This window comes from Aethalodelphis obliquidens, unplaced genomic scaffold (genome assembly GCF_003676395.1).
Source record: "Aethalodelphis obliquidens isolate GAN/ISIS:26980383/991018 unplaced genomic scaffold, ASM367639v1 scaffold22, whole genome shotgun sequence".
Taxonomy (NCBI): Eukaryota; Metazoa; Chordata; class Mammalia; order Artiodactyla; family Delphinidae; genus Aethalodelphis; species Aethalodelphis obliquidens.
In genome coordinates, this window is record NW_020837966.1 from 21,411,205 (window position 1) to 21,434,642 (window position 23,438).

General features: G+C 41.4%; 1 protein-coding gene across 5 annotated transcripts in view; it reads right to left on the reverse strand.

Annotated features, from left to right (window-relative positions):
- CNTN3 (contactin 3) overlaps positions 1-23,438 on the reverse strand; it is a 323,859-nt gene that overhangs the window by 24,666 nt on the left and 275,755 nt on the right. For 3 of the 5 annotated variants that reach the window (XM_027121412.1, XM_027121414.1, XM_027121415.1), the window contains exons 14-19: positions 15,633-15,750; positions 14,642-14,800; positions 14,393-14,542; positions 12,186-12,256; positions 11,002-11,236; positions 7,928-8,043 (exon numbers count right to left, since the gene is read on the reverse strand). In XM_027121412.1, the coding sequence (XP_026977213.1) occupies positions 7,928-8,043; positions 11,002-11,236; positions 12,186-12,256; positions 14,393-14,542; positions 14,642-14,800; positions 15,633-15,750 (849 nt within the window). Of the gene's footprint in view, positions 1-3,326; positions 3,502-5,091; positions 5,336-7,927; positions 8,044-11,001; positions 11,237-12,185; positions 12,257-14,392; positions 14,543-14,641; positions 14,801-15,632; positions 15,751-23,438 lie in introns of those variants that run through there. The other 2 variants (XR_003435889.1, XM_027121413.1) reach the window with 2 other exon arrangements.

Here is a 23,438-nt window from a genome sequence, read left to right on the forward strand (position 1 = left end):
GTACGTGGGCCTCTCACTGCTGTGGCCTCTCACGTTGCGGAGCACAGGCTCCGGACGTGCAGGCCCAGCGGCCATGGCTCACGGGCCCAGCCGCTCCGCGGCATGTGGGATCTTCCCGGACCGGGGCACAAACCCGTGTCCCCTGCATCGGCAGGCGGACTCTCAACCACTGAGCCACCAGGGAAGCCCCGGTAAGTGTCTTTTGTATGCTAATGAGACATCTGGTGGCTGCGGTTTCCTGGGTACCTTCAGGATGGAGACTGGTTGCCAGGGTAACCAACCTTGTGATCAGAGGGTTGGAACTTTCAGGTCCACCTCCTGACACAAGGCTGGAGGTTGATTTGATTTGGTTAACTAACGGTCAATGATTTAATCAATCGTTCCTATGCAGTGAAGCCTCCATTAAAAAAACCTAACTAAAGAGGTTTGAAGGGTTTCCAAGTAAGTGAACACACTGAAGTGCTGGGAGAGTGGAGGGCATGGAGAGGGCATGGAAGCTCTGTGCCCCTTCCCACACACCTTGCCCTACACACCTCTTCCGTTTAGCTGTTGCTGAGTTGTATCCTTTACAATAAATGGATAATGGTAAGTAAAGTGCGTTCCTGAGTTTTGTGAGCCATTCTAGCACGTTATCAAACCCAAGGAGGGGGTTGTGGGAACCCCTCAGTTGGTCAGTGGAGGGCTGGACTAGTGCCTGGCATCTGACGTTTGTGTGTGTGTGGTGGGGGGGGCAGGGCAGTCTTGTGGGACTGAACCCTCAACTTGTAGGATCTGAAGCTAACTCTAGGTACAGAGGATCAAAATTGAATTGAATTTTAGGACCCCCAGCTGGTGTCAGAGAACTGGTTGGTGTAGAGGAAAAACCCCACATTTTTGGTGTCAGAACTGTTTTGTGGATAGAGCAGAGAGGAAGATTTTTTTTTCCCCTTAATTCACCAAGCTAGTTACTCAAGTCCTAATATTCTATGTGCCTATGAAACACTGGGACTCCAATTTCTTGATAATAATTTTTTCTTCAGAACTGTAATACCCTTTCACAAGCTAATATATTTTTTATCTCAGTAAGTAAACAGAAATAAACTTGAGGAATGTCAGGATTTAAAATGCTATCTCTATTTCTGCAAGTAATTTGGTTATTCCAAAAACGAATGTCCCTGCTGTGAGGAGTCCTTCATATCACAGTATCAGAGATTTCACTTAAGCTTAAAATGAAATGCAGTTTATAAAAATAATATATTGAAAAATGGCATCTTTTTTAGCCATTAAAGTACAGGTATTTAGTCAGAATAGACTGAAATAATAATAATACTTACAGATTTTCAGGAAGACAAATATTTCATCTTAGCTGCTAGATGGAACACATTTCAATAAATATCGGGCAGGCAAATGCATTCGACAGGTTTTAGAAGACACATCCAGATCTATCTCCTACTCTTTACTTAGCTCTCAGTCCCTGGAGGGCTGACCGATGTGAATTACATACCAAACTTGCTGACCCTCTGGCTTCTCACCGGATGGAGAGGAAATGGAGCAGGACCCTGTACGGCCCTCCCAGTACAAATCCTTTCTGTATACCCAGTTTCTTGTTTGCAGGAAATAGGCTTCATTTAGCCTCCGTGACCTACCCTGAGTTCCAAAGGGAGGATTCAAATAACTGCTTATCAGGGAAGGGAGGGAATACAGAAACAAAGGAGAAGCAGGCAAGAAATAATAGTGCATGGGGTGGGAGTGGAGGCGCAGGGTCCTGCTTCCACCTCAAGGAATATACATAACAATACCTTTGAGTTCTTCTGCAGGAACTAAGGGCCCTGCCCAGGTGGAGGATGGTAACTTCAGCCTGAGCACAAGTTTCCTGGAGCACAGCCCTGTTTACCTCACCACCAACCCATCAGAAGGAAGTCTGCACACAGTGGAAGATAAATGAAGACCCTGAAGGCCTCCCCAAATCATTCTCCCTTTAAAAACTTTCATGGTCGAGCAGAATCTTCAGAGTTGGTTTTTGGACACCAGTTCGCCATCTTCCCAGTTTGCTGGCCTCCTGAATAAAGCCACTTTTCCATTCCTACCAGCACTTGTCTCTTGAGTACTGGCTTTTGAGAGGAGAGCAGTGAACCTGAATTCAGAAACAGAGAAGCCAGGAGACGGGCTGGTGCGAGGAGAGAGAGGCTGGGATATTTACTCCCCTGGATCCCTCAATGCTGAGCCAGTCTGATAGGGACTATATTTGCCTAATAACAAACCCAGCTTTGTTTGGGTGGCTCTCACTCACACACATACTTCCTGCTCTCTCCAGCATAACAAATCCTTCCACCACCTCCAGAAAGTCTGCATTTTATTTACTCAATTCATTTTTGCTGCCTTCCTGTTTATTTATATGGACCTGAATTGTCTCTATCCAATTTTCCTACGTACATGTGACTCGTTCTAGAGTGAAGTTAAAATTCTCTGTCTGATAGTAAGGAATTAGACTCTCTCCATATGTCTTTGTTTCTTCCAATAGAATTTTCGTATTCTCAAAAAAGTACTCAAATATTTGACGTCTTTTTGCATTCTAATTAAAACGTTAGGAGCTAAACACATTCTGTACAGCTGTTTAGAACAGGAGGTAGGATAGAGGTATCAGTGAAGTTTTAGTTTGGCCTTTTGTACACATTTTTAGTTATGTTCCCCTGCTACACATGAAAAAAAATAAATCTACTATGTTCCCCTCCCTCCCTACCCAAGTTCTATTTCGCTGCCAAACATTTAAAAAAAAATCTACAACTCCCCCTGGCGCCCCCTCCCGGGGAAACACTGACCGAAACGGCCCGCCCTGGCCAGGCACCGCAGTGACCACTTGCATGAGTTATCTTCAACAGGAGGTCCTGGTAAGGAATGCGAAACTAACAAGCTACCACCAACCGGAAGAATTCGGGAAAGGTCACAAGGAAAGAGGAGATGCCAGCCCAGATGTCCTGCCAACTTCCCAGAATCCTTCTCGCTGGAATCCATCTTGGCCGAGCGATGCACGCGCCACCAGGAAGGACCCTGAGTCAAAGTGACTGTCCAGAGATAACCCCAAAACTAACCCCATTCCCATAAAACCCGAGACTGAGCCACGTGGGCAGAGCAGTTCTCCTGGCTTCCCTTACCCTGCTGCTCTCCACCCAGGAGCCGCTTCCCAATAAAGTCTTCTGCTTTGTCAGCACGTGTGTCTCTCCGGACACTTCACTTCTGAGTGTTAGACAAGAGCCCACTCTCGGGCCCTGGAAGGGGTCCCCCTCCTGCAACAGTCCCACAAATATGCTTACCTGTAGTATTTCACAAGTACAGATTTTTGTTTCCATCACTTATCAAGGTCATTCTCCCAAGTTTTATCTTCTCAAGACACAAAATGACTCTAAAGAAATGGACTGTATATACCAAGCTAGAACTTTGGAGCTTTTGTTCCTCAGGCACCCACTACCCATGAACTTAAATGATCTGCATCCTCTTTACCTTGTGTGTACGTATCTCTTGTTCCTATGCAAAGGGCACAAGAAAAGATCTGAGCCTGAGTGTTGTGGCTTAGAAGATGAAATAAATTGGAGCCCAGGGAAATGAGCTGCTCGACGACTACTTGGTCAAATCAGAAAGAAAATGAGTCTAGATGCTAATGATGATGTGTGCTCAGCACGCCATGTGGCACGTGATGAGACGAGAGGGAAGCAGGTGCTATCAACGATTGTAAAGCCACACTGGGGAAGCTGCAACCCAGAAAGTTAGCCACATGCCTGAGAGTTTAATACTCTGCTAAGTCATTTATTCTTCCAGGCTACTGTTTAAATCATTACTGAGACTATGAAAATACATATTTTTATCTTGGCATAATTATATAAATTATTTCTTAAGCTGCCCCAATTAGTATACCTTTTCCTGAGCTTGTTTCTTTCTTTTCATACATACCAAGCACTTGGGGAACAAACTTTCACTAGTTGTTTCCTTTCAATACTGTATTCAGGCTCCATTTGGATGTTAAATTTGGTACTCTTTACACAGATAGGCAAGACGTCATCATTAATTTCGAGCAAAGTCCCATATGCTCATCGCTCCGCATCTTTTTGCCCCCCACCTAAGAGCAACACCAGTAGCAACACAAACAACAGCATCGAGTCCCATACTCAGATTGTGCTAAGTGTTTCTGTATTACTTCACTGGTTTTCAAATTTCCCCTTTCAATGAAACCTTATCCCAATGCCCAATATTCAAAACAGAAAAGGAGAAGCTCCCAAAGTCTCTTTGGGCCATTTTCACAATGGCTGCTTTATCTCGCTTAAAGTTTCTCCAGTGATGCTGAGAGTTATTTACTGTTTTAACTGGGCCTTGGAGAGCATTTGTAATGTGCTCAAAGCCAGAGAGCAGTAAGATAATGGAGCCAAAATTGCATTTATTCAATCAACATGAACGTTTTGCCTGCCTCCTGTGTGCCAGATACAACTCTTGGCACTTGGAATACATCAGTGAACAAACGGGCAGAATCCCCTGTCGCTGGTGGAGCTTATATCCTGTCCCAGTGGATTTGAAGGCAGGTTTGTCTGATTCCAAAATGGTGTGGACTTCATGCGATACTACAGTGGCACTACTGGGATTCTTTGGTTTTCTCTCTTGTTCAATCAACCTCTCTCTCCTGACCTGAGCCACAGTGGTGTAATTCTACGTTCTTAGGGAGTATGCATATCTGGACGACTCACGATCAGCTTAAACTGATATATTCTAAAATCTACCTGCCGCCAAGCTGTCAGAACCATCGCCAGTGACTGGTAACATTCCTGTGGTGCCTGGAAGCCCACAAAGCCCATTTATATAGAGTCTCTTGCTTATTACTCTTAACTACTTCACAAGCTACAACCAAGTCAGAAATTATGATCCTATCATACAGTTTGTAAAGGACAAAGTTATGAATGGGGGATGTGTACTTCAGTCTGCTGTTGGAGGGATGCAACATGTGCTCATTTATTTTCTTTAAGTAAATTTTATTTAACACTGAATTTCACATCCTGCTCAGCTCATGGAAAATTCCACTTCAGTCACTCCTGGGGCTCCCTTCCGAAAGCCTGGCCAAGATAACTTAACTGTTACATTGGTCTTATCCCTTTAGGCCCAGCAGTTCTGCCATGCTTGGGGAATAAGAAGTCCTTGCTGAGTGTGGGAAGCACAGCTGTTCCCTTCTGTGGTCTGGCCACCAACCCGGGCACTGCCAGGTCGAAAGCTGTGGGACCCACGAGATTTTGTAAGCCTCAGATCTTCGTTTCCTCCAAGGTCACCTGAAATTTCTCTTGTAGTTTTTCCTCTGTGGCATGTTCTCTCTCTTCACCCTCTAGGATACATGAAATAATCTCCTTAAAGGCTTGAGCTTTGGAAACAAAGCGAGGAAGGAAGGGATCTCACAGGCAACCCCATCTTGATAGCTGTCACAAACTCTCATGAGGCAAAAGAGCTTGGAGTCGAAGAACTGCTTGAGAATAGTTACTGGGGAGAAATCTATAAATTAATATCTGAAAAATTCTTCTGGAACATGGCTCACACGTATTCATTACTTCTTATTATGAGCCAGAAACTGTGAGAAGCACAGGTGCCCAATCTCATTCAATCCTCTCAAAATCCTAATTAGGTTACGCCCATTGTTCCCATTCTGCAAGCGAGGACAATGAGGCTCACAGAATTGCTGTAACTCTTCCAGCACAGTGGGTGGCAGAGTTGGGGTCTGACACAGGTTCGACCTCAGGATCATGCTCCTTTACATCTGTGTTCCTTCCATCCCACTTACCATTCCTGTCAATGCCATTTCTCTAATCATTGGGGAGCTACTATTGGTTGCCCACTATCTTTCACTGCTTCTACTCACTGTCAGGGAATTAAAGGAATTTTCCATCCAAGTGTTCTTGGCTTCATTTAAGATGCTGATCAAGTTGCTCTGCTGTATTTATGTGGTGTTTTGCTTCTTCAGTATCACTTCGGTTTCCTTAAGTCTGGACAGCTCTGTCTCTGATCAGGTTCTCTGTCAAGACCAGGGCTTCCTATACATACGTGTGCAGGAAGATGTTTCCCTATGGGTATTTACTAAAAATGCACATCCACAACACCCACCCCTAGATGTTTGGGTTCAGTGGGCCCAGGGAGGATTCTGGGGGCTCATCTTCAGCAAAAATTTAGGTAATTGTGGTGAAGGTGGCCCATGGTGCATCCTTTGAACACCACTGCTCTAGCCAATCCTTTCTCTACTTTATCTTTAATTTATTCAAGTCACTGCTTGTTTGGTTACAAGGACCAGGAACTCTCTCAAGTTCAAATGTAAAGGGAGCTGATGGCTGAAAAGGAGGACAAGGTGACATTATGAGAAAGAGAAGAGCCAACTCAGGAACTGGACAATTGTCAAAGAGCTCTTCTACTTTGCTCTTTAAGCTCCATGGGTCCTTGTCGCCTCCATCCTTTAGGGCTGCATGAAAGTATGTCTGCTCCATCTCATCTCTGTAAATCAGCTTTGTCCTATCTGCCCATGGTCTTCACTTGGGAAGTCTGAACTGGGCCCTAAGTTTGACATATCACTGCATTATACTCACTAAACACAATCTCTATGCTGCTTGCTTCAATACTTCAAACAAGGATCTGACTAGGGCTTCCCTGGTGGCACAGTGGTTGAGGGTCCGCCTGCCGATGCAGGGGACACGGGTTTGTGCCCCGGTCCTGGAGGATCCCACATGCCGCGGAGCGGCTGGGCCCGTGAGCCATGGCCACTGAGCCTGCGCGTCTGGAGCCTGTGCTCTGCAACGGGAGAGGCCACAGCAGTGAGAGGCCCACGTACCACAAAAAAAAAAAGAATCTGACTAGCTCAGCTTAACTGTCCATGGGTCAGCTGCCTTTGAGCAAGTGGCCACCCTCATGCAGTCACTGAGGTTATGTTGGCAAGTGGCAGGGTACACGGTCCTGTATTGCAAACACGTGCATGTAAATATGCCACTGAATCAGGAATTAGAAGCAGGAGGGAAGCTTGCTAAGAAGATAGCTGTGGGTCGGGGTGAAATCACAGCTGTGGCTACCACAGTTTCATCGTCACAGAAACCTTTAAGACTTCGCTTTTTATCTTGTCAGCTCTCAGCTCAACTGCTCCCACTTTTCTCTAACTGCTCCGTCCTAAACATGGAGCCCAGTCCAGAATGGTTCTTCTTAACATTCAGATCCGTCTGTGACCTGGCCCCGCTGTACCCTTCTACCATCACCTGCCCTACAGGAACCACCTGCTGCAGGTGGAACTCTACTCCTTCCACTCTTTCAATGTGCCACACTCAGTCTGGAATGTTTCCACTTTCTCTACGTTTACTTATTTTTTTCCTTGAAGTCCTGTTAAACCTTACTACCCTTATGAAACCTTTCAAGGTCACTCGTCCCTCAACCACTTTCTGTGTGGCCTATTCCGAACTTCATTACATTTGGTCTCGAGTTATGCCGTTTCAGACCTTTCATCTTATTTCACCAAAGGCAATGATTTGAAGGCAAGAATTACATTCTACAAGGCTGACTTCTCTAGAGCCTAGAAGCAGCAAGGCCACCAAGAAAATAAGACAAAGCACTGGAAGAGCTATTAGCAGATATACCCAGTGAACTTAAATACTATGTTTCGATCTCACTCTTATTTTTTAGCCAAACTAGCTACAGATTAGGCCCACAGTATACACAATTTCCTTTCCTTTTATTTTATTTTTCTTTTATACCTCAACTAAAGGCACTTTCATTCAACTGGTTGAGTTAAAGTCAATATCCTTTGATAGTCACACAGAACAATACGGTGATAAAATTGAACAAAAGTCAGACTTTAGCTAAGATGTCATTGTTAAGAAGACTTTTAAATGAAAGCAGACAAGGTAGCATGGCAACATACTTACACGAGCTAATTAATTTTAAAAGACATTACCTCATAGCCGAGTAAGCGTCCATTGCTCAACTTCCAAGGAACAGCGTTCCAGGAAACTTCGATTTCTGAGGAAGACAAGCTATTTGCACAAACTTGAGATGGAGCTACTGTAGGCTCTATTTGGGAACAGAAAAATATATTGAAGTTCTTATTTTTTTTAAAAAAGCATTTTAACATATTTGAACATGTAAAATATTCTGTAAAAATATTTGAAAACATGAACCATGTCTTGGTCACTTTCCATTTCCTAGGAAGAGACAGCATCACAGCCACAGGCTTTTCCTTGCTGAACAGCCAGGGCAACTTGCTCCCTCTCTAGCACTCCCTTCTTGGCATCCTACTTTCCCCCCATCATTATTTCTCTCCTCTCCGTCCCACAGTGCCTATGGGAAATCCTATGCCCACAAGTGCTACTTATTTTAGGTTATTTTTTGTTTTTCCAAATAAAGGTCAAGGTCTACAGAGTTCATTTATTCAATAAGCATTTAGTGAGTGCCTTGTCTAGCCAGGCCCACAAGAGGGGCAAAGTTAAATGAGATCTTGTACTCTTCTGGAGGAGATAAGCACACACACACACACACACACACACACACACACACACACACGGAGCTTCGTACACAGGGGGAAATCCCCTTTGTAATGGAGAACTCTCGGGGCTTCATGGATCTCACAGCGATTCTTTCCTCTTAGGAGCTCTGAGCAGAGATGCGTCCTCCCCCAACATCCATTTCTACGTTAAAGGATCCTGCCCCCTGGCCATGGCTGATGCATACTGAGATAGACCCCTGGTCCAAGGATGGGCGTATTAGATTTTTTTCTCTTGAGAATTTGAAATGTGCTTTGGAGAAACGAGGAAGACTTGAGGCCAATCAATCCAGCCCTGGTGCCCTAGAGAAGCCCTAGGTTTCTGAGGGCCCAGAGCTTCTCTGATTAAGGCTCTTCATGAGGTTTGCTATTTACCTCTCTCTTTGATTCAATGAAAGGTGCGAGTATATTTCCAATAAATCCCTGCTTTTTTTTTTTTTTTTTTTGTGGCACGTGGGCCTCTCACTGTTGCGGCCTCTCCCGCTGCAGAGCACAGGCTCCGGACGCGCAGGCTCAGCGGCCATGGCTCACGGGCCCAGCCGCTCCGCGGCATGTGGGATCTTCCCGGACCGGGGCATGAACCCGTGTCCCCTGCATCGGCAGGCGGACTCTCAACCACTGCGCCACCAGGGAAGCCCCAATCCCTGCTTTTTTAAAAGACAAGTCAAATCAGTTTCTGACATTTGGAACAGAAAGACCTTTAACCAAATCATCAGTGGTGGCAAGAATGGAAACAGGAGAAGGAAAGTGCAGGAGGCAAGAAGATATTAAAAGGCTCTGGCCATCCCTCCTTCCCAGCTGCCGCCCGCCCCCAACCCCGTCTACCCAAACTCCCTGGTTAATTGAATTGTCATCACCCCTCAGACTCCTGACCTGCTCTTGTAATGATAATCCTTCTCAGCAACTCCTGGAGATGGGGTCTGGCTATGAATATAAAAGCTCTTGGTTTTGCAAAAAATTTAAAAATCCTGCTCCCTTTTTCTCTCAGAACTCAGTGGGAAAAGAGAGAACAAACATAGGAGGTGACAGTATGATGAAAAATTGAGCCTCCTTACTGTTTTCAGGAATGACAACTGTGGACCCACTTTCTCAATTTACTGTAAGGCTTGGAGGATAGAGGAGATACTGTGAAATCATATTTCGTGAGCTCAAACTACTCAAGAGCAAAGGCCCGGGGTTAAAATACTAGCTCAATAGGTCTGTATGGATTTTGGCAAGTTCATTAATTTCTTTCATCAAGCTTCCATTTTCTCCTGTGTAAGTGGGAAATAACAAATGACAAGTACCTACTTGTCATTCCTCCTTGGAAAATTCAAATTAGGTAATGTCTGGCTGATAGCAAGCATCTAATACATGCTAGCTCCTGCCATTCTAACTAGCTAGAACCGCATGAGATAGCCAATATTCAGCTGCTTTTGACCTATAAAATGGCAATTTCATAGGATTCTCCTAACATTACTATTATTTTTACTATTACTTTCTGGGACAGAAAGGCAGAGAAAGGGAGTGAGTCCAGAGTGGAGTATGTATGAATCTATACTGACTAGAACTGGTGAAACCCATCCTCAAACCTCCATATTCCATACCTCCCCAATGTCAGGCTTCTGGTCGTCCCTCTCCAACCTGCTAAACCTCTTTCTCAGGTCTAGGAACCACTATAAAACTTCAGACTACAGCACTTCAAAAAGAATATCTTAATCTTACCTCCCAAAGAAGAAAGCTGTAGAAGGCTGTGCTGCTTCCTGCTTCACAGACTGGAACTCAATATATTCCTCAGAAGCATATTTTTAACTAATTATTACCCCCTCTAACTACCCATTGAGTCTCACACTTCAAGTAAGCATGGTTGATCTTTATTACCCGGACTAGTAACTATGACTTCAGTCATTCCCCTTTTCAAGAAATATATCTGAAGTCACAAAGGACTTCCAAATGGGTTTCTGGAGCACAATTGGCTGATTAAGTGTGGAACTGACATACAGATCTTCCTTGACTTATAATGGGGTTACATCTCGATAAACACATCTTAATTTGAAAATATCATAAGTCAAAAATGCATTTAATATACCTAATATGGCAAACAGCAAAGCTTAGCCTAGCCTACCTTAAACAGGCTCTGAACACTTACATTAGCCTACAGTTGGGCAAAATCATCTAATATAAGGCCTATTTTACAATAAAGTGTTGAGTATCTCCTGCAATTTATTGACTACTGTACTGAAAGTGAAAAATAGAACGGTTGCATGGTTCAGAATAATTTTAAGTATATCCATTGTTTACCCTTGTGGTTGTCTGGCTGACTAGGCGCTGTAGCTACTGCTGCCCAGCATCCTGAGAGATCATTTTACTCCGTATCACTAGCCCAGGAAAAGATTAAAATTAGAAACTCGAAGTGCAATTTCTACTGAAATGTGTCTCGCTTCACACCACTGTAAAGTCAAAAAATCATTAAGTTGAAGACCATCTGTCTAATCATAGCCTTTCCATACCTTCTTCTGCAGAGAACACTGTTGTCACTGGGCTAAATGGTCCTTCACCTTTGTTATTATAAACACCCACTTTAACTTCATACAGTGAAAATGGCAGGATGCTTTCATTTCTAAAGACATATCTTGGGGTATCAGGAGATGTGACCACTGTCTGGATCCAGTTGCTTACTCCGACAGGGCGGAAAGCAACAACATATCCAAAACCTTCACCATTCTGTAGTTCTTCAGGGACTGGCTGTAAAGGAAAGGCGTATTAACTCACGCTTTCACAGGAGAGCAAGGCAAAAATAAATGCAGCTCTAATGCGGAGTCTTTTGTAAAAGCCATCAAATAATAATCCACATTGTATTAAGTGGTTGGATTAAAAAAGGAGAAAAAGGTCAGGGGGACAGTCAGCTGCTTTTAAATAAACATATGACACTCTTTCATAGCCATCAGGTAACTAACTGGAATTTTCCTAAATTATTCAGGTTTTTGAGCATCTTGCAGCCCTAATTTGAGTTCTGAATAATAAAGATATACTTTCAGTTGAAATACTGCATCTCTAAATCAAATAAAAATCAACTCATCCATAATGTTGATTTTATAGAAAAAAACTACACATTGACATAATTCAGAGCAAGAGTAAAACTTTAAAAAAGGAAATAAAAACAATATATTAAACTCAAAGCTGTATTTGCATCATGCCAAAAATTCCTACTGACACTCCATAATCTCTCGACTTCTTATATTTCCATCCACATCTTCAAATAATGTAGACAATTCTAGTGCCTTCTGACTTTGTTAATTAATATTTTTCCTAATTGTGACTTAAAGCAAGGGCTGAGAGAATGGCTAGGACGCAGCCCTGGCTGGAGAAGTGGCGTGTGCATCACCAGCGGGGGAGCAGCTCCAGAGGTGCTGCTCCAGAGTAAACAGCCAGGACTAGACTCTCACCCTATGTTTACCAGCCGGATGACCTCGGGCAAATTATTTAACATCTCTATGCCTTAGTGCTTTCACCTAAAACATGTTGCGAGGATAAAATGAAAAAGATTTCAAAATGCTAGGAACAATGATTAACACAGAGTGAACACTCAAAAATATTGGCTACTAGTTCCAGCCACCACCACTAGCACCACCCAGGATGCCATGAGTGTGGGAAGGGCGTCACCCTGAGGGGCAGGCGCTGTGCAGACACTTACATCCCAGGTGATCACCAGTTCAGACCGGCTCCCACCTCCTCCACTGGCATCTGAAGGAGGCACTTCCGGCACTGAAAGGTTAGAAAGACAGACTGAAACCCTGCTAGCATCTAGTAATATTTATCTGAAAGAAGACGCAATGTTGTTTACTTTTTTTGTGTGTGTGGTACGTGGGCCTCTCACTGTTGTGGCCTCTCCCGCTGCGGAGCACAGGCTCCGGGCGCGCAGGCTCAACGGCCGTGGCTCACGAGCCCAGCCACTCCGCGGCACGTGGGATCTTCCCGGACCGGGGCACGAACCCGTGTCCCCTGCATCGGCAGGCGGACTCTCAACCACTGTGCCACCAGGGAAGCCCTGTTGTTTACTTTTAATACTTAAAATAATTTGATCATTGGCACATTACACATGTGTGTGTGTGTGTGTGTGTGTGTGCACGTGCACACGTGGGTGTATATATGCAATTATATGTGTGTATATATGTGTGTGCATATATATATATATCTTTGAGGGAGATCATCACATGCTTTATATTTGCATAAAATTATTAAATATTCAAAATATCTCAAACAGTAAGAAAACAATGACTCAGTATGAAGGTTAATAACACAAGAAAAAGTGATTCATCAGGGATGATGATAAATCAATCCCATATGGACATTTTTTTCCCCCCAGTTTCAAAGCGATTTTTTAAATTGAGGTATAGTTGATTTACAATTGTTCAGGTATACAGCAAAGTGATTCAGTGTTTATATATATATATACACACATATATACACACACATATATATTCTTTTTCCGATTCTTCTCCCTTACAGGTTATTACAAGATATTGAATATAGTTCCCTGTGCTATATCCTGGTTGTTTACCTACTTTATATACAGTAGTGTGTACCTGTTAATCCCAAATTCCTAATTTATCCCGCCCTTCTCCTTCCCCCTTTGGTAGCCATAAGTTTGTTTTCTATGTCTGTGAGTCTATTTCTGTTTTGTAAGTAAGCTCATTTGTATCATTATTTTTTTAGAGTCCACATATAAGTGATATTTGTCTTTCTCTGTCTGACTTGACTTCACTTGGTATGATAATCTTTAGGTCCATCCACATCAGCATGAACATTTAACTTGTGACTATTTCAAGTACAGATTTAGTTCTCAGAACAACATTGCCTCTATATAAAGATGACCCATACTTAAATCCTCAAATCCTGTTATGAGATAATCTTTATGAACCTCACACAGGCTTTTATGCTGAGAAATTTATGCTTAATAAATGCCATGACACACCTAGAACATAAGTTCCCTGAAGATGGGTCTTTGCTGCGTTCAGAGCTGTACCCACTGTACCTAGAAAGTGCTCAGTGCACAGCAGGTACTTCCTGAATATGTGTTGTGTGAATAAATGAACTGAGCACCAAGACAGACATGGCTCCCCGATTTCTCACAATACCTGGCATAAACATTATATGCATTGTCCCGTGTAAAAGAGCATCATTAAAATTATTGACATGTATTCCATGACTTCTATCTTGGCTTTGTTCCAAAGTGATATATTGGCTGTATTTCAAACATAATTTTAGTTAGTCTTAATTAATACTGTGGACTCTGAAAAGGAAAGTCTTAAGTCCTCTCTGATGCCTCAATAACGTGATACCATGTACACTTTCTACTTTGCAGTTTCAATGTTAGGCTATTTTTAGCATTATAAAAAGAGTCTTATGGTTAACATTAATAGTTGCCCCATATGGAAAATTTTAACAATAATTCTCTCTTAATTTAATACTCAAGGGGCCAAAATATACCTATTCATCAATCGCTTAAGCTTGGTGGCAGAATGAGATTTCCTAGCAGCTGAACTCCCAGAAGTCATTATCCTACCAATTTGTCAATGCTTGTTATAAATGAAAACAGCACTTCCCCTGTTAACAGGGTGACTATATCAGATAGTAATTATAACCTTAAGTGACAAAAACACATTCATTCTACATGCACTAATGAATGCTGACGATGGACTGAACTCTTGCAAATGTCACACTACATCAGAATCACTTACACGTGTCTTTTGACAAATGCCATATGGCCAGTCTGCCGTTAGACAGTTCAGATAATTGCGACAATGCATTATCGACGCTGGAGATCAAGCGCAAGGGAAGTGGAAATACACACCCAGAAAAACCTATGAAGCCATGACTCAGAAAACAAAAACCACTAACCTGCCTCCTCAGTTCTTACTTTTTCTGAGGGTAAACTGGGTTCTCCACCTCCGATTTTGTTATTGGCTACAACCCGAAATTCGTATTCCACCCATGGATTTAACTCGACTACCGTAGCTGTGTGTGTTTTCCCATCAATGACCTCAGGCACTACAAAGGAATATTTCAGAGAGGTAAACGTCTGCACGTCTTAGGGTTGACCTGAAATCCATACATAGGTACAGGCGGCATTTGCCTCTCCCCCTTTACCTGTTGTGGCCGTCTGCCAACCCACGGAGAAAGGGGTCCGTGCCTGGACAGAATAGGATATAACTGGGCTGTGGTTGTCTGTGCCTTCTTTCCAAGAGAGTTGGGCTGTTGTATCTGTAATTTCATCTACCTTTACGTCTTCTGGTGGTCCAGGTGAACCTAAGGCAAAAACGCAAACAATATTTAGCAGTTCCATAAACGTCATTCTCTTCCACCAATGTGAAGAACATGCCCCATAGCACTTGGACCCCTTCAACGGATCCCAATTTCAAAAGCACTTAGGGAAAGAGAACATTTACCTGGCAACAAAACTTCCACTGTTTTCCTTTCACATTCCTGTTGCTAGATATTAAATCTGCATTTTGAACCATGAGTTCCAAAGGCATAATACTCCACAACTGCAAATGAAACCTGCTCTTTGAGCCCTCTATTCAGCAGGGTTTCTGCCCTGTTCCAAATTCAATATCCTTTACTTCGGGCGCGAAACCTTTTTCTTTAATCTTCTGGGACATCTCTGTAGTTCCCAGTTTGTAATTCAGAGCTGTTTTATTCTACCATGCACGCTGGGTGATTTTTCAGCTCAGTAGCAAATCAGTACTTTGGCCGGTAGCTCAGACTGGCAAATTTTCTCAGGCATCCTAGATGATCCTGTGTTTTATTTTGGAAGTAGACACACACACCCACTATCGCTACTCTCTTTCATATTGAACACTACTGCTGTATTAATGACATACTCAAAAACACATCAGCTTGACAGCAGCTGTGAAATGCTTATTATAGTGAGAGCTATTGGAATGACAGAGTTGAGATTTTTACTTCTTTGAATTAGCACCCATCCTTATTCTCACATCTTCTGGTCTATTTGGGCAGGGGGATCAAATCAATATTATATAACTCACATGTTCATATGCTATCTCATCATGGTTTTTCAGTTAGAAAGGCCCAGTTAAGAGGCGAAATTAAAGAAGCACACAGAGCCATTAATGTTTACCTCTTACTATGAGGTCAGCGGCAGATGAAACACTGTCCACCCCTGTCTGCACCATACAAACATATTTCCCACTGTGTTTCAACTGAATGTTTCTGATCATTAAATCGCCTGACGAACTCTGTTGGAAAAAACAGGTAATGAACATATTATTAGTTTGAAAACACAGAGACTCTCGAAGGCTATGGCCAACAACGCCACTGGAATAAAACCCATATTTAGAGAGAAAACCTAGGTGGTTCCAAGATTGCTACGATGGAAAGTACGGAAATACAAACAGGTTAAAACGATACGTGATTGCAGACATAGGTTTCTGTAGCTAAATGAACCACAAGCTTTCCCCTGGGCATTTGTGGTTTCAAAGATAAATAAGGGCAGAGATTACAGTCTCAGAGTCTATTTACTTTCACTAGGGTGACACTTCTTTTTATATCCATTGCTCGGCACCAGCTCAACTCTTTTCTCTAGTTCCATCCTCTTTGCAATTATCTGCCCGAGAAGAAGACGGAAGCATTTAGGTATCTGGCGGGAGATAAAGGCAGCACGACAAGGGGATTACCATGGTTGAAACACTTTTCTGAACACTTTGAAGCTTAAAAAGCCTAATGCTATTTAATTCCTTCGCTACAGAATTTAGGGACAGTCAGTATGAACCCTTCAATAAGAAGAAATTAAAACATTTTTAACCAAAAAATAATAACTGCCCATAAAGACACAGGCTGGCATTCCCCAGTGCCAATTAATGAAGCAAATGTATTTCTAAAAGCTCAACTTCAAATCGTCCTTGGTTTAAAAGAATGTAAAATCATGTTCATAAAATGAGTAACTGCAGGCCAGTTTCATGCATTAGTAAAAGTATGGATTGAAATAAAACGATTTAGAAAGCAAAGCCCTTTGAAAAGGATCACTTAATGGAAAATCTCTAAACTGGTACGGAAGAGGAAGCAATAAGTAGTTTGTCTTATTAATTAAAGGATAATTTTACTCTTGGGTTTTCCCAATATTTGTTGAAAGATGGATTCCACTATCCTGCTTTTAGGTAACTTCCTAAGATCTCCTATCAGGTAGTTTCTTAAATATCGCTTCCTATCCTTAGGACTCTTAATGCGCTATGTATTCTCCGTTGGTTGGATTGTATGGCTTTAGCCTGAATTTCTTGAGTATCGGGAAAAGGCAGATGTGAGCTGACTGATGGCTGTAATTAAATGATAATCCAGAAACTGTTGAGTTTGCACATTTTACTTTCATCAAGTTAAACCTTTTCCTTTCCCCCCCCTCTCTCTTTCTCCTCAGGGTAACTTAGAAATTTATCCCCAGGACAAAGCCTTCAATGCTTGCTGACCTTTAGAAACTCTTTAAATTTTATGAACTCCATATACTCACAGGAGATTATCATTTCTATAGGAATCTTTTATTTTCAGTGAAGTAAGAACTGTTACGATGAAATTCCATCAAGGCACTGGGGTAAGTTGTTATTCTTCCCTGTGTTTATTTGCTTATTTTGAAAGCAGTTGGGTAAAAAAAGAGAATTGGAAGTAGTACTGTCTTTTGGTCCTCAGACACACAAATACAGCTTTTAGGCACATAAGCTCGTTTTCTTTCTTGAAGGAGTAAAAAAAGAGATTGATGTTGGGTTTGTCATTTCTCTTCACTTTGGTATTGATGGGCAAAGAGAGATATAACTTAGCTAGCTTGTGTAATAACCAAATCATCTTCCTGAAGAAATACAGTTAGGCTCACCATGTAGGGAAATATAATTTTTAATTATATTTTACACTGTAGAGTGAAAACGGAAGCAATAAACATGCAGACGGTAGGAACCACTGATTCTGTTTTTCAGCACCAACATGAAACTGAGTGGATGAATACATAAATGAAAAATAAAATATAGCAAAAACGAAGGATCCTGTACTTAATTTTTGTCTTTCTCAGTAGACTATATTTACATTGTTCCTCTTCTAGTGCTTTTTCTCTCTCACCCTATCTATTGTCTTTTAACGGAGCAATATGAAGAGTCAAGATTCATCTTAACAAAAGTTCATCGAATGCTTGCCATACTAGATTCACTCGAGGTTAGAGAAGTGTGTTATACATGACCTCTGCTCTCTAGGATGTAAACCCAAGTCAGGGATATATATATATATATATGAAACAAGTTATGTTTACAAATTTAGAGGGGCTTCCCTGGTGGCGCAGTGGTTGAGAGTCCGCCTGCCGATGCAGGGGACACGGGTTCGTGCCCTGGTCCGGGAAGATCCCACATGCCGCGGAACGGCTGGGCCCGTGAGCCATGGCCGCTGAGCCTGCACATCCGGAGCCTGTGCTCCGCAATGGGAGAGGTCACAGCAGTGAGAGGCCTGTGTACCGCCAAGAAAAAAAAAAAAAAAAATTTAGAGAAGTTATTTAATAAAGGTTAAATAAAATCACATGGCACATACCATGTGTACACAACCTTAGAACGCAGGAGGCAGGAAATTTTTCAGTCCTGCCGAGGATGTGGAGTGACCGGTACTCTTGCTATTGCTAATGGGAATGGAGACTGATGCAATCACTCTGGAACCTTGTTTAGAAATATCTACTAAGGCAGGATATACCCATAATCTACAACCTGGCAATTCCATTCCTAAGTAATACATACTTTACAGACATGTGTGTGTATGTTCATCAAGACATTTAAAAGAATGTTTGTGGCAGTACTAACCATAATAGCTAAGGAACGGAAAAAAACTAGTGTCCATCACAAAAAGTAGCTTAGTAAGTAGTGGAACACTCATTTAAGGAAATACTATTAGACCATGAAAATCAATGAACTATAACTATATAGACTGACGTAGCTAAGTCTCAACATAAAAAATATAAATCAGATAGAGAGGAGTACAATGACACTAATCTATCATATCATAAATCTAGACTGTGACTATCTTTGGAGGGATATTTACTACTGCAACGAGGCATCACAGGGACTTCTGGAATAGGGGTCATATTGCTTCCTGATTTCATCATTGGTTACCTGAATGTGTTCATTTTGTGAAAATTCACTGGGCTACACACTTATAATTTGTGTATTTTTTTGCAGAACATAATGACTCTCAAGATGCAGTTGTTATAATGTACAACTATAGCTCTAAACGCTCCACTATAAATAGGACCATCACTGAAAAGGTCAAATAACAGGGCTGTTATTCTAAACTCCAGTTTCTTTCACAAGAATTAAATGTTTAATAATAAAAGTGCAATTAATTAGAATATTCTATAACTTCTTATTAAAATGCAATTGATTATTCCCAGACATTAAAAAAATATAAAAAAGTTAAAGGAAATTCCAAAGGGAAGTTTCACTTACATCAAACCAATTCTTGTCCCCATCAATTTTCACTGCTAATGGTTAGAATATAGTTTGTTTCTGATTAACTATGATAAAGGGGACAGGAGAGGAACGTCCGAAAAAATCCAAGTAGCATTAGTCTAACTGTGGTAAAATAGCACTTGACAGATTATTTTTCAGTATATTTATCAGTAAAATTGCATCTATTATTTAGATAAATTTAGAAACATGCTTCTAATTCCTCAGAGTGTAAGTATAAAACAACTTACAAACATTACAAACATTAATAATCTTTGAATAAATTCTTAGGAACACTAATAACCCTTTGAATAAAAATAGCTTCTACTTTATTATCTGCTAAATTAGTCTGTTAGTCTTTCTTTGTATTGTTTTCCTAAACTCTCCTTTGGTCCCCTTCCCTCAAATAGAACGGACTAGAATTGGGACAAAGCAGAGTCAAAGCTTCATTTTCTTCACTTCGCTTATCCCTATTGCCCTTAAAACGTCCCCCTCAAAGTGCAGCAGTATAATTCCCAGTCCTTCCAGAAAACAAGTCCCTTTTCTATGCCGCTGATCACAGCATTATTTGAAAATGGAGCTTTTAACAGTGCAAGAGGCCTATTCCTACAGCTTAAACGGGGGTTTAAGAAGAGGGAGACATTTCCCTAAGTCACATGAATTTTAGCTCTTTCTCAGCAGCTCTACCTTTTTAAATAGGATCATTCATTCCAAAACTATTCATTAAGCAATGGCTATACTTTAGTCGCTGAGGATACAATAGTGAGGGAAAAAAACAGTCCTTATGTTCATGGAGCTTACAGTTGAAAGACGGCCATTAATCAAATGACTACCACAAATCAATGTAAAATTACAGTGTAATCCAAGTTCAAAATACACAGACGAATCTATGATTCTCGAGTCTCAATGTATTGATAGTTGAGCTAAGATTTGCAATATGAATACAAGCTATCTAGCAAAAGAGGGTAAGAAAAAAATAGTCTACATTAGAGCACTTACACACATGCAGAGACTCTAAGGCAGGTGACAACATAGTCTCTTTTGGGAGTGGGAGGGATAGGCAATGTCAGGGGGGTTAGTTAATCCACAAATCCATAGGAATAGGCTTCTCCCACTACCAAAAGCTCCATTTCTGTCCCGAGAAAACTAAAATTTCACTGTAGCTAATTTCAGGTTCATATTCATGTCTTAATGATAGTAATTTTTTTTATTATATTTGAAAAAACTTGTAAGCTTTTCTAGAATTACTTAATTATCTGATTAGCTGTTCACCTAATTATATAGGTTTCCCCTAGAAAAGATCATATTTCCAGAACATGTTACAGGTATAAACAGTATATGGATTTATAAGTAAAGTCACCTTTGAAATAAATGCTAAGAGAAAATCCAGTGAGCGCATGAGACGAAAAAGAAGATAAGCTTGTTAACTTTTTCCCTATATTTTCTTAGGTGATGATGCTAGTGGAATTTTTGATGTAGTTGAAAAACCACTCTGCACTGAAAGAGAAACACTGCATGATGTGATAACCCACGCCAGCTGAAGGTAAGAAAGCAGACAACTCATTACTAATTACACGTAAGCTGAGAGTACATTGTGAGTTCTACCAGATGCTACAAATCAAGGTATAAAATAAACTTTGGAACTTGGAAAACCTCTTGACCCCTGCAAATGTAGCATGCACTTTGAATAAAACAAATTTTCAGCAAAAACTAATTTCCTAGTAAGCATTCGTGATGTAAATGCTGCTGCTGGACTGCCAAGAAGCATAATTTTCCAATTTAAGGGGGAAAAAAGCATTTTGACAACTATTTGGAAGGCAAGGTAGAATAGAAGCTCCTCCTTTTTAAAAATCACTTTACACAGCCTGTTTTTGTATAGAGTCCAATGTTAATCATTCAGCCCGTCACTGGGTTGCCTTCCAAGTCCTGACACTGCATGTAAGTCATACACAGGTGACTAGCGAACAGTCAAGCCTCCAGGTTACTTCTGAAACCTGAGTGGTGTTTTTCTCTGTGACGGTCCCTAAGGGAATTGGTGGCAGATGGGTCACCTCTGTATTTCTGACCAACCAAATCTTGCCCCATCCCTACCCCAAATGGCTGCAACAAGGCCACCTTTGTTACAAATGGACACTGTTCATCCAAGGAACAGAAATAATTGGCAGCCACTGAAACATGAAAATGGGCCCTAACACTGTAAACCATTTTAGTTTTTCTGACTGATTAATAATTTCATCTGAAACGGTCTGATGCCTGGTTGTCCAAACAGGTGATATCTAGTGCAGGTAATATGCAATCTGTTCACATCAAAATTCTTCGACTTACTTTGGTACCAATAAACTGAAATAATTGATCCATTACAGGATTTAGAGCCCCAGCTTGTCCCGTCATAAGTGTTTTGAAAGAATAACACATGAAAGATAAAAACTTGGTCAAAGACCTTCATGCATATTTTAAACTGTATCAAATGCCCAAGTTACCTTAAAGGTATCAGCTTTTCTATTTCAACATCAAGTTCACATTAACAACTTGGGGATTTTTTTTTTTTCTGGCCAGTGTAGTGTTTATGGAGTATCTTACTGGAAGTTGGTGATCTCAGGATCCAGTGTCTAGTCCCACAGTGATTGTACCTCAGTGTTTTCTAAACTTCACCCACTAGAGTTACACCTCCACATTTTTTTTTTGCCATATTCCAGTACTAAATGCTCTACTTACTTGTTTCTTAAACTGTTTAACTTTCTTAAATAATATGTAAGTCAATACAGAAAATGTGTACTTTTATCTAACATGGAAAACTGCTCATCACAGTAATAGTTAACTGATAAAATGAAAACAGTGAGTGGAAAATAATGTAAATGGACACTAGCTGGGCACTCTCAAAGTCTCTGAGACCTGGACCTTTACTCTTTTAATTAAAAAGGGAGATTAGCAAAAATCAGAAAATCATTCGTGACAAACCTAACACCATACTGAATTATTCTCCTTGATTTAACCTAAATGATTGAAATGAAATTGAAAATAGAATAGATCTCATTCTGCATTATTTAATATTGCCTGTTGCCTAGTCTGTGCTTTGCAAAACACTGGGCTACCCAGATCACTTAACCCAGTTGTTTTCAACATTGGCTGTACAGTAAATTCACCTGGAGAGTCTTTAAAAACATACCAGAGGGCTTCCCTGGTGGCACAGTGTTTGAGAGTCCGCCTGCCGATGCAGGGGACACGGGTTCATGCCCCGGTCCGCGAAGATCCCACATGCCGCGGAGCGGCTGGGCCCGTGAGCCATGGCCGCTGAGCCTGCGCGTCCAGAGCCTGTGTTCCACAACGGGAGAGGCCACAACAGTGAGAGGCCCGCATACCGCAAAAAAAAACAAACAAAAAAAACCATACCAGAAATCCCTAGGCCACATCCCAGAACAGCTAAATCAAAATGGACTAGAAAGAGGAGACGCTTTAGCTGATTCTAATGATCAGTTAGTATCTAAAAGCATTAAATGCCCGAGATTTTATATTCTTCACATCATCACTTCTCCTGGAAATAAAAGCTTCAAGATAGTCACTCTTTTCCCTAGCTCTAAAACTCTGCAATTAATAAATGCATAAAATAATCCTTAAGTTAGGTTGTTTAGTGCTGGGTTTATAAGCTGAGAACAGTACACCTGTACATATTTTCATTCTGGAAGATGGGTGAGAAAACTAGTGTCTGTGAAAACAGGTACTAGATGTCAAGTACAAGGTGCATCTCCTTGACATTAGATTGCCTTGGTGTACTTGTTGTCATTTTAAAAACAAGTAGTCATTGAAATAATTCAACATGGTGATAGATTTCTATAGATTCATATAGAAACTTACTGTTAGTCAATGTGAATCACCCTAGGATTACTCTGAATTGATGTGATGACAGTCAGAATGCAAGTATTTCAAGTCACAAGAGCCTGAGTAACAATTCATCTCATAGATCACAGGTCTTCTTTTGTCTTTGTTGCTTTTACCCTCATATTAGAAGTTTAAAATATACTGGGAGCAGATCTGCCCCTTGCAGAATTATAATGTTCCTGTATGAAAAAGGAAATCCATTGCTACAAAGGCACAAAAAGCCAGTTTCAAGGAAACTTGACCAAGTTGTGCAAATGTCTTGTGCTCAGTTCTAGTTCCAATTACTCTTGCTGTGTAATAAATTACCCCCCAAATTTAGTGGCCTAAAAAATTGATGATCATTTACTCTGCTCAGCAATATGTAATCTGAGCAGAGATCAGTAGGGGGACAGCTCATCTCTGTTGTAAACCTCATCAGCTGGGGCAGCTAGAATGGGGACAGGCAAGCCAGCTTACATGACTGGAGAGTGGTGTTGGCTGTTGGCTGGGAGTTCAGCCATTCCCTTAAGGTAGAACTCTCCACCATCTGCTTGAGCTTCCAAGCAGGAATTCCAAGAGAAACTGCACCAATGGAACAAGGTGGAAGTGCA